The 17,256-nt window shown below is 32.3% G+C and overlaps 2 protein-coding genes and 1 long non-coding RNA gene across 3 annotated transcripts; 1 reads left to right on the forward strand and 2 right to left on the reverse strand.

Annotated features, from left to right (window-relative positions):
- Window positions 1-1,827: 1,827 nt before the first annotated feature.
- On the forward strand, window positions 1,828-3,824 carry LOC132626531 (uncharacterized). The gene is made up of 3 exons (XR_009577376.1): window positions 1,828-2,260; window positions 2,351-2,438; window positions 3,031-3,824. It is a non-coding gene; the product is annotated as an uncharacterized LOC132626531 (long non-coding RNA).
- Window positions 3,825-7,806: 3,982 nt separating this feature from the next.
- LOC132617855 (uncharacterized) lies at window positions 7,807-8,402 on the reverse strand. The gene is made up of 2 exons (XM_060332931.1): window positions 8,286-8,402; window positions 7,807-8,055 (listed from the first exon to the last, which is right to left on the reverse strand). The coding sequence occupies exons 1-2, from the start codon at window positions 8,400-8,402 to the stop codon at window positions 7,807-7,809; spliced, it is 366 nt and encodes a 121-aa protein (XP_060188914.1).
- Window positions 8,403-13,842: 5,440 nt separating this feature from the next.
- LOC132606523 (LOB domain-containing protein 15) lies at window positions 13,843-16,548 on the reverse strand. The gene is made up of 3 exons (XM_060320077.1): window positions 16,329-16,548; window positions 15,392-15,671; window positions 13,843-14,458 (listed from the first exon to the last, which is right to left on the reverse strand). Exons 1-3 carry the CDS (start codon window positions 16,340-16,342, stop codon window positions 14,063-14,065), a joined length of 690 nt encoding a protein of 229 aa, XP_060176060.1. The 5' UTR covers window positions 16,343-16,548; the 3' UTR covers window positions 13,843-14,062.
- Window positions 16,549-17,256: the final 708 nt, after the last annotated feature.

The following is a 17,256-nucleotide window of genomic DNA, read 5'->3' on the forward strand; positions in this document are numbered from 1 at the left end:
TCGCCACTGTTGGCACTCTCTTTTTATGAAGTGTGCATTCTCACCTTTCATTGATTAACTTATATTTAGCAAGAATTTTAAAGATTGAAGGACCATAATTTTAGTGGTAGTCCAGCGGTGGCCGTCGCCGGATTCGACGGTGAAGAAGTAAAAAGGGATCCTAAGGAGAAGGGAAAGAAAGGGATAAGAAAGGAGGGGTGGGTCTTGGAAAGGCATTGGTGGACCTAAATGAAGGAAGAAAAGGGGAATAATTGTTGGGGAATAATTGTTGGTGGGGTGGGCGGATGGCTGCTGGGGGCGGGGGGACGGCGGTTGGGGGTGATGGTGCGGCGGCCAGTGGTGGGCGAGCAGCGGCCGGAGATGAAAATGGGGGGAGGGGGTAGGGGTGGGGTGAAGGAGATGAAAATTGGGGGGGGGGGGGTTGTTGTATAATTTATTTTTTAATTATTATGATGGACCCTGCCGCCACGTGTCATGTTTTCATTTGACAAAGTTGCCACGTCATGGAGAGTGTAATACACTCTCCTAATTTTGCTGATTATTGTGAAAAAGGTACCCAATAGGATCGAAATCGGACTGGTTTAGGTACCCAATAGGTACAACCCTCGGTTTAGGTACTCTAGAGGAAAATGTGGCAAAGTTTAGGGGCCTATCTATGGCTTTTGCCAAATAACTAATTCTTTCCAACTATCCATATTTTTTCTTTTCTCTACCAATCCAACCATAAGTTTCTAATTTTAACTCTTTATGACCATATTCACTGTGCCTTGTGGAATTATATATCAAAACTTTGGAGTCTTCTCCCTTTTCTACTTCCTTTTTCTCTTGTATTAACAAAGAGAAGCACATAACCGATCCGTTGAGTGATAAAATTAAGTTTTTGATTTTTCTTCTTAGTTATCACAGTAATAATAAAATCTCTACTAAATAAAATAATCAAAAAGAAGGGAGAGGAGACATCAGACAATTCTCATAGTAAAAAATTAAGATATTACACTGAGCGTTTTAGACAAAATTAGCACTACGAAGAATCTATCTTGATGGAAGCTCCTAAAAAAAAAAAAACACTAAGGCAAGTTACTTTTGCTAGCTCCTGCAAAATATAAAATCACAGTTCATATTTCATAGACATCATATATGTATATATATTGTTGTTTAAAAGTGTAAATATAAAAGAAAATAGATATTCAAAAAACTAATCTATATATAATATAAAGCTAGGCATACACAATCCTATGCGGTACCTCTCTATGACCTCCATTGACATTTATCTTTTTTTCTCCTTTTTTTTTGGATTTTTTATGATCTTTTTCTTTATAATAAATCAGGCAAATCACCTAAGAAATGCCTCACAAAAATGAATGCTCCTGCAGCCCACGTTTGAGTATTCAATACAGCCTTCTATTACGAACCAATAAAGCCCAGCCCACGTAATAGCACCTTAAACCATATTAAATTGGTTGGCATTAAACCCCAGAGAAGCGTTTTTCAATTTCATCCAACTCTGAACAGTAAAACCCAAAGAAGCATTCTTCCATTTCCTAAACTCTGTAAGGTACGCTTTCTTCCACAGAGTTTTTTGATTAAAGATTCCTCATCTTCATCATTTGCAATTACAATGACTTTTAATGTCTATTAATCTCTGAGTAATTACATGTGCCTCTTCATACTCTAATTCTTACACTATATATAGATTAGAAGTGAATCTTTTTCATATTGTCGGTTGCTTAGTCTTTCTTGCTTTTTATTGGATTTTAGAATGACAAATTCTTTTCTTTTAGAGTTGGTTACTCATAAAGATGATTGGATCACAAGGATTAGGATTTGTCGAATGTGGGATGCCATTAATCCTAAAGAATAACGGCGAATTGATCAGTTTGGATATGATTTTTATTGACGAAAAGGTACTTTCTTACATGATTTTTTTTTCATATATCAATTTTTTTGACTTTTGATCCTCAATTCACTTTCGGCTTTCTTATATCAAGGAAATTTGATGCATGCTATAGTTAGAAAGAGTCATGTTAACAAGTTTAAACACAAGTTGATTGAAGGGTCTTTATATACCACCAAGAACTTTAAAGTCGTAGAAAGTTGTGTGGATATAGACCTGTCGAAAGTTCATTGAAAATTATTTTCTTTGCCTCAATTGCAATCAAGAAATTGTCCGAAGATATTGGTGATATTCCTATTAACAGATTTCAGTTCATTAAACCTGATATGATTGAGTCAAGGGTGCGCAACAACACTATCTTATCAGGTATATACACTTAGTATTATCATTTTTTTGATTAATTAATTAAATATCAACGTTATTCTAATAAGAAATACTTTTCCTCTACATTTGTAGACGTGGTTGGTTGTTTATGCGGAGTTGGGGATATGGAGAGCGCTGGATCAAAGTGGAAAAAAAGGGACATCCAAATTGTTACGGATTAGTATGCCCCTTATCTCATTTTAAGTATTTTTGGTTTGTTATCTTTGTAAAGGTGATTTTGTGATACAAAACACACAACCTTGATAAATTTCATCGATCATTGAGTCATTTTAGTCTATATTTATTGGATTCTGGCTTAAACAGTGTTTTTATGGATAATCTAGGTGCCAACAAAAGTGCACTCATTATTGGAACTCTTTTGTTTATACTTGTTAAATTTCTACACTATTTGCATATGTCTATAAATACATAACCTCTTAATCTCCTCTTTACAGTCACTCAATAGTCAACATTATTGGAACTAGATGTCGGTCGTTTCTTTTTATTAGATTTAGATGAACTGTTAAATTGTGATTTGTCTTTTTTCTGCATAGTTCGGCGAAATAAAACATTTCCTTATAGGAATAATTTGGAGAACATTTTGCTCCTTATTTGTACAAGAAGGATTCTAGCCCGTATATAGTCATTTTAACTTCCACCACAGTTAAAGAATTCTGTGGTAATTGTTTCAGATTTAATTGTCGGTGTTATATTTATCTGTTAATTTTCTGAGTAATTTCACGGTTATTTTCTATTGCATCCTTTGTTAATAGGTGAGGTTAGCTTCTCCACCACCTCTGCAAGCAAAGTATATGCAAAAGTTTTCCACCATGTCCACGGGAGTGCAAATTATCGAAAGCTCTAATGTTAATACCATTCCTATAGAGGTAGAGATGTTTTTTAACCGGATGGACATTAAGGAGTTGTTAGAGTCTGATTGGAGTCCTGAAATACATGTTATATTTTCCTTCTTAAGTTGTTGATTTCCCATTTTAGCAAATCAACCAGATGTTTGTACTATATAATTGTATTTTTTTAAAAACATTTGTAGGAATATGTTGTTACTGTAAGGGAAAAAATTACAGGAATACAACATTGTTTTGGCTGGTACTACATTTCACGCAATGCGTGTTCAAAGAAGATTATATCCGCAGATGGTGTATATCGATGCCACCAGTGCAATAAGGATTGCAAGTTTCCTTTGGTGAAGTAAGGAAGAAGTACTATGAATTTGCTTTGTATTGTGATTTAATCTAACTTATTATCTAAACATAGGTACAAGATAAACATAAAAGTGAAAGATAAAACTAGGGACACTACAGTTGTCCTATTCAATGATGTGGCTGAGAAACTCCTTGATACATCAGCTCACAAGTTGTTCAACAAGCTGTCGTTGAGTAACAACAATGATGTGCCTGCCCAAATCAAAAGCCTCTGCGGGAAAGATTTTATTTTTAAGCTTAAATTAAATAAGTATAATTTGAAAGAGGGACTTGAAAATTTTACAGTATCCAAGCTTTGGATTCCAGATGAGGATTTGGAAGTACAATACAAGCTAAGGAAAGAGGAAAAGGTATTGTAATATAGATTGTTTAAATATGTAATACACAATTAGAGTATAATCTGTAAATAATTTATTTTTTGGTTGCTTTTGCGGGGAAAGAACTTACTAGAGGATGATAGCGAGCCAAAAGATCAGGGGAGCGAAGGATTGTTCAATGAAACGGTAATTTGATTAACTGTTTTAGTTATGGAGCTAAACTTATTATTAAGGTATACATGTTTAATAGAAATACTTATTATTAAGGTATACATGTTTAATGGAAATGTTGAGAAATTTACTTTTTCAAAAACAAACAGGTATCTGCTGTTATCTTAGTGGATAGCTCGGAAGATCCTGAGGAAGAACTACATGCCATTGATGGTGCCAAGAGTAGAAAAAGAAGAAACCTAATCGTAAATGACGATGAATCAAGTGGTGAAGAGAAAAATAAGTGCAAGAAATAGACTATTTAGTTTTGCCACGGAACTTTAATTGTTGTTTGAGCTTAGACAAAATTGTTTGGTCCTTTTTCCCTTCTTAGTTCATTGTGCCCAGTAGAAGGATGTTGATGAAGAAAATGTTCTGTTAATGTCATGTAACTATAGTTTGAAATGATGATATCCATACTTGTATGGTTTTATCCCGACTTTTATTTCCTCTGTTTTTGGCTTAATAAAGAGTTTGTTACTAGATATTTGGTTGATCAGTGTTTAATGTTTATGTTTACATTGTGATATAAAATTTGTGCTGCAAATTTGGATGGGTAGTTGGAGTTAAATCTCCTTTGATCTCAACTGTGATTGACTTAGTGTGGAATGGGAAGAAGATATAATAAATGGTGACAATGTCTAGGAGTCTGAAATTGGATAAACATTCCATTCATACACTCTGGACAATCCTTTAAAAATTGGAATTTTTACTGGTTGTAGCTTCTCTTAAGACATATTTATTATAATAACTACCCTTTCATTTAATTATAAATAGTAACTAAAATACTTTTTATATTTACCACACATAGCTATATCAGTAACTTTTAGTTACTGAGGCCAAATACACACGTAAAACCCTCCCCCATATCCCCAAATCTCACGTTTAACGGTTAGTCAATTAAATTCGTCAGATTCTCTCTCTAGCAACATTAATCCTTGCTTCTTTTTTTTTCTCCACTACCTTCCATCACTTTTCATCATCTTCTAACCATTGTTGCGAAAATTGGGGAAGTTGTATTCGGATAGGTTTTTACATTCTATTAGTGTATTTTTGTTCGTAATAACTTCCTATTTTCAAAGATTTTGAAGCGTATTCAACTTCCAATCCTTTCCTTTTTCTTCTCCAATACCTTCCTTCATGATTCTTCATCTTCAAATCATTGTTGCGGAAATTGGGGAAAGTTGTGTTTGGGTAATTTTTTTACATTCTATTAGTGTATTTTGTTTCATAATTACTTCATATTTTCCAGATTTTGAAGCGTATTCAACTTCCATTTGTTAGGTTTTTGAAGAACATTCATTAATGGCAGACGGAACAACACCTAATAGGGTTACTCGAGGTATACCATTTACGGTTCAAAATATAGATTTTCCTTCTTTTGATTTGGGGATTTCTCAACAACAACATGATGTTGCTGCAGCCTCTGCCGATAAAATGGCTGCTGAAAGGCGTTCCAAGAATATTCATGATCCTCGAAGAGTTCAAAATCCCTCAATTGCACAATCTTCAAAGAAAATAGATTCAGCTACAGTCACGAAGAGGATAAAAACTACTAATATTGTTCCGGGCAGCAAGGGGAAACAAGTTGTAGAGGATGAAGCGGAAGAAGAGCAATTACCTGCGAAGAAACAAGTATTTCTTTGAATATATGTGGTTTTTATGTTAATAAATATATGTGTAGCTAAAATGTATTTCAATCTCTACTATTACTGATGTTCAATTCCTGGGACTTTGATCTTTTAACGAATCGTGTGTTTTGACACGTGTATAGATGTGTTCTTGAACAAGCGAGGACTGATAATCATGTATTTGAACACATGTGTTATATATATTTTGATGTATTTTGTATGTTCTGTTACACCTAACTGTGTATTTGAACAAATGATTAACTAATTATCATGTATTTGAACATATGAATTATATGTATTTGCACACACTTGTATGTTTCTGTTACAACAAACTGTGTATTGGAACAAATGAAGAACTGATATCATGTATTTGAACACTTTTTTGTATGTTTTGTTACACCTAACTGTGTATTTGAACAAATGATTAATTGATTATCATGTATTTGAACATACGAATTATATGTATTTGCACACATTTGTATGTTTATGTCCTACATCTAGCTGGATTCTATGTAAATCAAAAAAGCATAGATTTGGTGAAAGACCCAGCATATGCGGATAAGGGACAGATCGATATCCTTGAAGTTGTCTATGTTGAAAATCTGCCGCATCAAACTGCTGGTAACACGTAAGTAGTAAACATATATTTTTAAAAATGCATAGTGTATAAAATACATGATATATCCTATCAATTTATTATTCTTCTAAAATACGTGAGTTATTTGAGCTTGAAATAATTTATTTAGAACTTGAAACATATATTTTCTAGTATAAGTTCTTATCTGTTTTTTTTTTAATTATTATTTAGGGACTGTGGTGTCTTCGTGGTAGCGTATGCTGAGTATTTGACATCGGGTGAAAGGATTCCAGATGTCATTGATGCACACATGTAGCGTATGAGATACGGTGCACTCTTATGGGACTACGCTGAACGCAAGGTTGCTGACAAAGCCGAGAGTGATAATGAAGTTCTACCAAGACCTATTAAGCCAGGAATCGATTACGACATTGTAGATGCAATTGATTTTTGATAAATACTATTCGTGCATTCGATGTTTTTTGTCCTTTTTTTCATTAGAGCAAACAATCTGATGTTTTTAGATGTATTTTGACTGATGTTGGATAATTATCATTTAACCAAAGAAATCTCAGGGGGTTTATGTTCCATATGTTTGATGTACTTAGTTCCATATATTGTCAAATATATCTGAAGTTTGAAAAAAATACAGTAAAATGTGACATCATGAATCTACAAATACATTTATTCACCAGGTTCACGAAATATGTATGTTTAATTCACCAGGTTCACAAAATACATATGTTTAGTAAAGTTTATTCATTTTTGTTTTAGTTTAATAAACACATCTTGCGTATTTGACATGACCAGCACAACTATATGATTTCAATAAAAAAAAATACAAAAAATAAACCAACTTCATCAGTTTCGGAAACAATACGTACATTTTTATACGACATATGCAGTGTTATGAGGTTGAATAGACAACACCATTTTTTAACCGGAACATGGGTTGCCTTTTTTTTGTGTTAAAAATACATGAACATTACCGTGTAATTTCAGACACCAGGATCACAAAAAATATGTATGTTCTATTACAGTTTATACAATTTTCAGAAGGACAACAAATACATAATGTTTAGTTGACATTACCAACACAACTACAAGCATCCAATCCAAAAAAATTCCAAAATAAAAACAACTTTATCATTTTTACAGATATAATATGTATGTTATTTTACCAAGTACGCAGTATTTTTTGAAGTTGAAAAAAACACCATACGTATTGGAAAAAAAAAATCAATTAAGATCATTTTGAATGAGACATTCATTTCATTACAAAAATTTCTATAATACTACAACATGTGTCAATAGAAGTTTTTGACACAAGTGTTCAAATACTTAAATAACCAATCTATCTTCGCTAATAAAGTTAAATGGATAGGAACACAAGAAAAATTCACTTCCTCAGAGGCTCAAAACTACATGAACGTCTGTTGTGCCCAAGTTGTCCACAAGTATTGCAAGCATGTCTGCTCTTTCCAAACAACAATTCACTTAAAGGCTTATCACGCCTCTTCTTTGGCCTATCAGACAGTCTCTTGTATCTTGGTGGCAAAACCACATCCTCCAAGATGTTTTTGGGAATGTTTCATTCACGCTCATCGGGTAGAGGATCCACAGGTACATCATATGTATTCAACACGGTCTCCGGTTTGAACAAATCAGAGCAATAATCATCAGCAACCAGATTTTTCTTTTTAATGACAGCCCATGCATGCGGGCAGGGGATTTCATCTAGTTGAAACATACGACAACTGCAAGTTTTGCTATTCAAATTAAGAATGAATCGCCTTCCTCCATCATGTACTGTGTACACGAATTCGGTTGACGGTTCTACCTGAAAATATAAATATTACATGTATTTGTTATTGAACCAATCAGAATTTTAAAATAAATGAACAAACCATTAAACAAATACATATCAATTTTCAAAGAATCATATAATTTACATTAATACTAACTGTTCATGGATACCAAATACACATCTATATAATGTGTAGAAACACCAGATTAGTACAAGTACAAGTTTGTCAAATAAATTATAACAAGCATTAAACTGAAACATACCGTCATTCGTAGACATAGATACTCGTTGATTGATAGCATCTCCTGAAACTTTTTACCGAGTGTAGTGAACGTGTATGTTCCATTTCTCCGATTATTGTAATTCCATCTCCCAAACATCCTTCTAACTTCTTCGAGAAAGTCATATAGGCAGTTCTCTAGCTGCTAGAAGATGTCGGTTAATGCACTCAGCTATGTTAGAAGTCATTGTCCACCCTCGGTTAACAGATGCATACAATCTAGCCCACTTGTCTCTACCAGCCGATTCCAAATACTCTGCCACGCGCATATCTACCTTATAATAAACATACACATGCTGAGAAATACTTCCACTCGTACAAATTAACAAACATACACTGTCACGGTTCAAATACATAACAACACACAGTTGCAAATACATAAACAAATGCACATTTAATACCTTATTGCATTGCTCCTTTCTGTCCGATAGTTGAACCTGTTTGTAATTGCATAATTCACCATCACAACTTTTAAAAATGAGAAAAAAGATAAATAGAAATGGTGGCCATAGAGAGGTGTTACATCACCTTCCCTAAATATATGTATTTGAATTATATTAAACTAAGAAAATCATGTATAACCTCCCCAGCCCCCAAATAGGATATATGAATTTCTTTTTCTTAATAAATTATTCTTTTCTTTTAAAAGAATATTTGACACAATTTCTTTAAGTTCTAATTCTACTAAATTGTACATATTGTAGTTTTATCATTTTCTAATTGATTTAGTTTATATTTTTTATTTATTCTATCTCTATTAAATTTATAAAAAGTAATTTCAAAACTTATTGTGTTTTTAAAACCGCGCGAAGCGCGGCAGGTTCCCTAGTTACTATAACAGCCGGACTAATATTTGATGGCGTTGTACTAGAAGCATTTGCACTTAGTCACTTTTCAGGATATTTCTTATATTTATATCCATGTATGCATAATGGCCGGTATGGTAAATGTCGTTTATTGTCATGACTTTTCATATTTTAGCGTTTATTTGTAATGAAACTTACCTTTTAAATACCACTAATTACTACATTTTTCTAACGAAAACGTAAGGTAATACAAGGAAAGTAAGAGAATTTTACGAGAAGGGATAAATAGTAATAATGAGGAATGAGATTAATAGATAGCCATTGATTTGATGCAATATTTTCAATCCTAATATAAGAGAAAATTTCAAAAAATGAAGAAAAAAGATAATTAGAGATCCCGGCCAAAGAGTTATGCCACATCAGCTTTTTCATTCCCATATATTACTATATGTAATAAGGGAGAACAAATTTTTTTTGTCGTCCTCACAATGTTCTTTGATGCAGTTAGACTGCTCCACGTGGCTTTGCTTTTTCCCAAATTTCATTTTAGTACTCATTTGTTCCTTATGATCATTTACCCTTGGGCTGCGGTTAGGCTGCTCCACGTGGCTTTGCTTTTTCCCAATTTCATTTTAGTACTCATTTGTTCCTTATGATCATTTTTCCTTGGGCTGCAGTTAGGCTGCTCCACGTGGCTTTGCTTTTTCCCAAACTTCATTTTTGTGCTCATTCGTTCCTTATGATCATTTATCCTTGGGCCTTGTAATTGGACTATTTGACATTATATAAATAATTTTTTGCGGATTTCTTTTTTTCTTACTCCTTTCGTTCCTTTTTACTTCTTCTATCTTGTGACATAATTCGAATTTCGATAATCAAATAATTTAATTTTAATCATTACGTCGGGCATGAAATCTTTAAGTTTTTGAAATAAAATTCACATATTCGGAAACTACGCTAAAAGTACTATAAGTCACAAATAATTTACTACGTGTGTGTTACTCCTAATAAATAATTTCTTAAGAGACTTAAGAGACGAGTAAAAAGGAACCGAGAGAGTACCTTTTATATTATTTGTCATTATACATTTTGGTAAAATTTATGTAACTTCGGAGTCGTGATTTCATTCCAATCAGTGCTTTATTAGGTCTTACTAATTAGCACCCCATACTATTCTCTTTGGGTGTGTTCGGTATGAAAGGAAATATTTTTCAGGAAAATAAGTGTATTTCTTACATATTTTCTTGCGTTCGGTACGGAAACAAAAAATGTTATCTTGAAAACTTTTGTATATAATCTGGACAAGTACTATGAGTGGTGAGGTTTGTGGGGTGCTGGGATGGGGTGAAGATGAGGTGTATTGGAGGCGGGGAGGACATAGTAAATGTATAATATCATTTGTGGAACTTGATTTTCCTACTCCCAATAGGGAAGTCATTTTCCTCATTTTTAAGGAAATTGTGTTCCTAGAGAAAACATTTTTAAAAACTTTTGACCAACCAATATGGATACCTCCAAATATTTGTATTTTAGTTCTCCTTCCAAACTTATTTCCTCATAAATAACTTTGTCCTTTAAAAAATAGTCAATTATGTGACTAAGAAACTTAATAATTATAAAGAGTTACCAACAAGATAATAATTAACATGGCACTAAATTAAATTAATTATGAATTAAAAAATGTGACATAAGTTATATTTTCTTAATTAATTTTATTATCATGAGTTTGGGCCCGGACTTAGGACGGGCCTCATGCGACTAGTATATATATATATACACTTTCATTCTAACTATAGTCAAACCTCTCTATAATGACAACATTTATCCAAAAATTTCATGGCTGCTATAGCGAGGTGCTGTTATGTATGTATACTGACATTTGATGTTCGGATTTCATTTAGCTATTATAAACAAAAGTACGCAAAAAATTATTTTTTTGTACTTTTTATGTTATAAACGAAAACAAAATACTTGTTAAAATTTTAAGATCTCAACTGATTTTCATATTTCATTAATTAAAAATTAAAGTGACGATAAATTCATAACTAGTTGTACCGTACCAATAAAGAATTAAAATCTAAGGAACATATGCATTTAAAATTAATTAAAAATTTAAACATTTCAAGTTTAGCGTAAGAATTCTAAAATTATAGGTTGTTTAGTAAATTTCAGCCTCTTAGTGATAATATAACGCTTGAATTGATGAAGAGGTTTGTCCAAACTTTCAGCAAAAAAGAACTCAATAGCTTTTCCTTGATGATTGCCATAAATATTTTAATATTTTATTTTTATACATGAATTATAGAGATGTTTGACTGTATAAGACAGTTGCAACATTCTTGACTGATCCATCTTTAATTCGACTTAGATGAACTTATATATACCCAGAGCCGTATTAAAATCTATCATATTCGTTTTACGAGAATAAGATCTCAGTTCTTAGAAGGAAATAAAAAAGATCTCTGAGTATTTTCCCGTATTTCCAATAAAGTTCGTTCAAGAAGACAATCATTGAGTATTAGTAGGAAGAGATATACAGATTAGTGGATGAATAATATTTAGATTCATATAAATAGCTCTAACTAGTTTGAGATTATGGGTTACATTCTTGTCAAGATATAATTTCTTTCTTTATTAGCATAATTTCTTTCTTTCTTGTACTCCTTGCCAATTTAGAAATGTCGAATAGAGTGGCTAGCCTATGATCTAACCAATCCTGCTCTATTGATGAGCTCCACACGCCAAGAAAACCCAACCCTATACGTAGTTTAAATAATTAGTGTGAAAGACAATTGCTTGCGTTTTAATTGACTCCACAACTAACAAATTATTACTCCCTCCATTCCATCTTAATTGACCTTTTAGGCCTTTTATTTTGTTTAAAAATAAATGACGTTTTAGGATTTCAAGAATATTTTGGACAAATTCTTTCAAAATTTCCATTATTTAAATAATCAAAATTCATTAATTACATTTTTTTTCTAGACATTTAATTATATAAGCACAATATTTTATGTCAAATGAAATGGTGTTCACACTATACATCGTACTATGATGGCATAGGTATTCTTCTATATACTCCCTCCACTCTACGTGAAGAAATTTAAACCTTCTTTTATAGGATAATTTTGGTGGGAAATGTTAAAAAGTTGGCTCCAATATTAAATTTTCATTCATAATCTAGATTTACAATTGAAATTTTCACATTTTTATATCTTGTGATTTTTGTTCTAAAGTTTCATCTATTAACTATACGTACTCCAAAAGATTCATTGAAGTCACTAAGCTTTGTTAGTTGAAGGTTTATTGATACCTCTCGTTAATTGTTCATCCAACTAAAGTTTTAATTACCTATTACTCAATACCCAATGTTAACTTAAAGTATAATTAGGGGTAAAGTTGGTAAAAACACTCTTAGTTTTCTAGGAGTGAACATTTTCTTAAGAGAGTGTGTATGAGCTAAAAGAGTCACTTGTTATGGAATGGAGGGAATATATACTATGGTAAGTTGCTCAGGAAAATGTGCTTTTGAGATTCTTGTCATCGTTTACTTCAAATCAAAACTCAAACATGAAAATTCCAATTAACGTTATAAGCTAATAGGGCTTTAATTTAGAAGACTAAATAGTTTATTTATGGTCACTACTTTGTCTTGACATCAAAAAGATTTTCATTTGCTTAAGGAATCTCTCGAGAGTTGCAAATTGTTATGCTTAAATTAGCGGTTCTATTATTCTTCCTTTTAACTTTTTATCATCATTCGTTAGATGAGAAGATTAGTTCAATTTGCATCATGTGTCTTACTATTGAAATTAGAAAAAGAAAAAAAATAATAACCACGTATAGAGAAGAACCAATTAAAGTTACATCATCCACCAAAGCAACGTACAAACTTAACAGAACTAGAAATACAATGTGTATATGTGGATGAAGTAAATTTAAATTAGAGTTTAAGTAACATATATCGATCTTGCAAAGAATTTTGACATTATCAACGCACTTTAACTAGTTATAGTACGATATTACTCCATTTTTCAAGTTGCAGTATCATACTTAAGAAAGGAGGAAGCTATTCTACATTTTCTCTCTTCCATATACGACACTATATGGATACAACATAATACAATATGCTAGACCTTTTATTAACTTTATTTAAAGGCAAGACTAGCTTCTCACACGTGCAATGACTTATTTTTCTTCTATATCGTGGTTTCTCTATGGATCAAGATATACTCACTCTGTTCCATTTTATTTGGAATTTTCCTTTTTAGTCTGTCTAAAAAAAAAACGATAACTTTGTAACAATTTAATTTTAAACTTCTTGTTTTATCCTTAATAAGTAACTTACATCCACACAAATATTTATGATTTATTTTAGATCATAAATTTAAAAAAAAATAATCAAAAATCTTTCTTTTTATTCTTAAACTCTACACCCCGTCAAACATCTTGACATAAATTAGGACGGATGTAATACATTAGGAGTACAATTTTGTTTAAAATATCAATATAATTTACTTCTATTTTATTTTATCAGTTATTTGGCTTTATTCTATGTTACTAATGCTTGTTAAATAGACTAGAAGTCCTTTTCTAATATGAAATGAGAAATGACTTTTCGCAAATAAAAACAAAGGGCTATGCTTGCACGTTTGGAAATTACTTGTAAGAATAATCACTTCCAGATACAAAACAAGCAAGAAAATATGCAACTCTAATTGTCCATCACAAAAGTTATGCAAATAAGATACTTCATCATCATTTCGATCTTTAGCTGTAATTGTCATAGTTGGAGATACAAAATGGTATGTATATATAATAATGCTCTTATCAGTGACAAATTAGGAAAAATATGTGAACTAAAATTCTCCAAATGTCTTTGCTTCATTCCTTCTCCCACCCCCACATCAGCACTAAAATCAATACTATCTCTGTTTCATTTTATGTGACACTATTACTGATCAAAATACGATATGCTATTGTTGGTAATGGCACTAAAATTTGCCACACTAGAAGAAGGTGTGTACAAATTAGATGAAGCCGACGAAGTGGAAGAGGAGGAGGAGGAGACCATCACCACAGACGGTGGTGGTGGCGGAGTAGGAGGAGCTTGGGGCAGCTCAGGCGCCACTGAAGTGGAAATAGATGCAATAAGACTATTGGCAGCTTCTCTATATTTGTATCTCAGAATTTCAGCCCTAATTGCATTAAACTCAGCTTGTAAATTCTGAAGTTGCTGTTGCAAAGCTGAAATTGCACCCATGCATCCGTAGACAGGATCCCTTAGCCTCACATTTGCTTCATATACCAAACTATTTGCTGCATCTGCTCTTTGACCCACTGGTACCTCCTATTTTGAACCACACACACCCAAAAATAAAAAAAAATAAAAAAAAAAAATAAGCCAAAACTTGGAAAACGGGTTAGAGAAAAAGGAGGAAAAAGAAAAACAGTAATAGAATCAATACTGTGTACACAATATCAGAACTCAGTGTTTCAAAGTCGAACTCTATATACATCGAAAGAAATAAATATAGACAGAATAAATGCACATTTCTGAGCCCACAATATCTATATTCTGGATCGATCACTCTGATATATATGACTAAATACTTGTTTTCTTTCTGTCAATTGTTAAACTGGGGTTTGAATTATCTTATGCTAAACAACTTGGAAAATGATATATAGAAAATAGAAGGAAAGAGACTATATTAACTTATATAAACTGATTGATAGTGCAAGAATTTTATCACTATTAATTAATGTACATGTTCTATCAAGTAACATGGCTTTATTTTTCAGGCTATTATTAGTGTCACTTTTTATGAACAATTGTCTTTAACTGATCTAATAGAATTTCACTGCTATCATTCGTGTAGAAGTTAATTTAACTCAAAGACAAATTGCAGATAGGGATAATAGTATTTTTGGTCTCTCAATTATTGGTAAATTATGATTTCCGTCCTTGTGATTTTCGATAAAGCACATTTAACTTCCTTTTATGTAGGAAGTATATTATTTTTGAAATACTTTTAGAACTATATTTCTGTCAAATACATGGTGTATAAAGTAATAGTACAAACTTAACATAACATATCACTAATCAATTAGTGGTGGAACAATTGGCATATAATCAAGGTTAATTTATGATTATTCACAAGAAAATGAATCAAAAGTATTTGTTTCAGTTGATTAGGTTAAATATGCTTAGTTAGATATCACAAACACTAACTGATTGTGAGTAACTGGATTTGTTGGAACTATTTGAATTGAAAAAAAATACCAGGAGCAACTTGGAAACATTGCTGGCACCAAAGACTTTATGGACAGCAGCAAACTTCTGGGGTTCATGTGGGGAGAAATAAGGAGAAAAAGGGCATTCCTCCGCACATCTTCTTCTTAAAAGCTTACAAGCAGCACAAGGTGTAACATTATTCAACGTTGCTCCTCCTGCAGCAGGCCCTAATACCTGTCTTCTGCCCATTTGGTGTTGCATATGTAACTGTGAATTATATGCATCGATCTCTGTCTTTAACTTCTTTCCGATCTCATCCAATCTCTCCCTATTCATCACAAGAAGTCAAAAATAAATTCATTTAGCAGCGGCGGTGCTAGATAGGCTTTTCGACTAGGGAATTCAAAATATGAAGAAATAACGCACAAAGAAGACGAGGGGATTCAACTTCTACTATTATACATAAAAAATAATTTTAATCTTGTAAATCAAAGGAGTTATTAGGATTTTTAGTGTACGGATTTGAATACAAATCATTTATTTTATTAGATTAGGACCAGATTATTTGTACACATTAAATAAATTTCTTCATACAAATACAGGGTTTGAGCCGCTCAAAGTTCCTGTATTCCACCGAACCCGTATCTATTATACTGGCTCCGCTCCTGTAAGGTACCATACAGCTTTCCGGCGATGAAGATTTGAACATTACAAAAAAGTGGTAATTTGTGGAGGTTGAAAGTTGCAATTCGCTTGGGCTTTAGCCTTCGCTAATTGTTTAAGGAGGCTAAACCCCTCCGAATTGCAACTTTCAACTTCCACAAATCACCTATTTTTTTGTAGTGGAATGAAACCCTGTGCTCCTAGCTCTGTCCTATTCATTAGACCTAATTAATCTAGTTCTTGAAAGGGATTTAATTAAAAAAAAAAAGAGAGAGAGAGAGAGAAACTTTATTGATTTGAACATGTAAATTTGGTTACGTACCTTTCTCTTGACATTCGAGAAGACCTTAGGTTAGCCTCTCTGATGTTGAAGATAAATTGGAAACTAAGATGAAGATTGAGTTTTCAGAGTGAGAGAGGAAAAGAAGAAAGAAGAGAAATGAAGAAAAGTTCTTAAAAGTCAATTAGACAAAGGTTTTTTGAGAGATTATTAATGTTCTTTCAGACGAAATTTTTTAAAAATAAGTTTACTCTCTATCCTAGACGGTGAAATATTATAGATTGCCGGCCGAGTCAAAGCGTGCTCACGTGTGACTAATTGCACCTATTGACTTTTCATTCCAACCAAACTTAGGTTTGCTACACCTTTTCCTTTTCTTCTTTCTGTCTCGAGTCTTGTTATTAGTAGTAGAATAATAAACTTTTTTAAAACATGAAGTTTTATGTAAAGTCGCTATTAAAAATATTTACGCAATCGGGTAAGTTATAAGTAGTTATGAGTACATTTCTAATGATAAATATAGGTAAGCTGATGATAAAAATAATAATAACTTATCAACTAAGTATAGTATAAAAAGTTCTTACACTAATTACATTATTGTTGGTGTACATAACTTAAATCAAATAAAAACAGATCTAATATACGAAATTTTGAGAACCTATATGTTTTGTATAAGAGAGTGATAAACAGAAGATGACTTAATGTGAATGGATTCTCGTTTCCAGCTGATAATAATATGAGATGAATTTAGACAGGTATATGCATGCCAATTGCCAAACCAGGAAGCTAAGTCCAATTTCTTTCGTGCATCCACTTCCTATTTATTTTGCTCTTTTTCTCTTAGTGTCAGCGTCAATAACCCAACTCCTCTACTCGTTGAATAATTAATAGGCCACACGTCTTCTTGGATTCTTACTTCAATGACTTTCAAGACAACAACATGTGACTATTAGGCAACTTTTTTCTTAAA

The sequence above is a fragment of the Lycium barbarum genome, chromosome 1 (genome assembly GCF_019175385.1).
Source record: "Lycium barbarum isolate Lr01 chromosome 1, ASM1917538v2, whole genome shotgun sequence".
NCBI lineage: Eukaryota > Viridiplantae > Streptophyta > Magnoliopsida > Solanales > Solanaceae > Lycium > Lycium barbarum.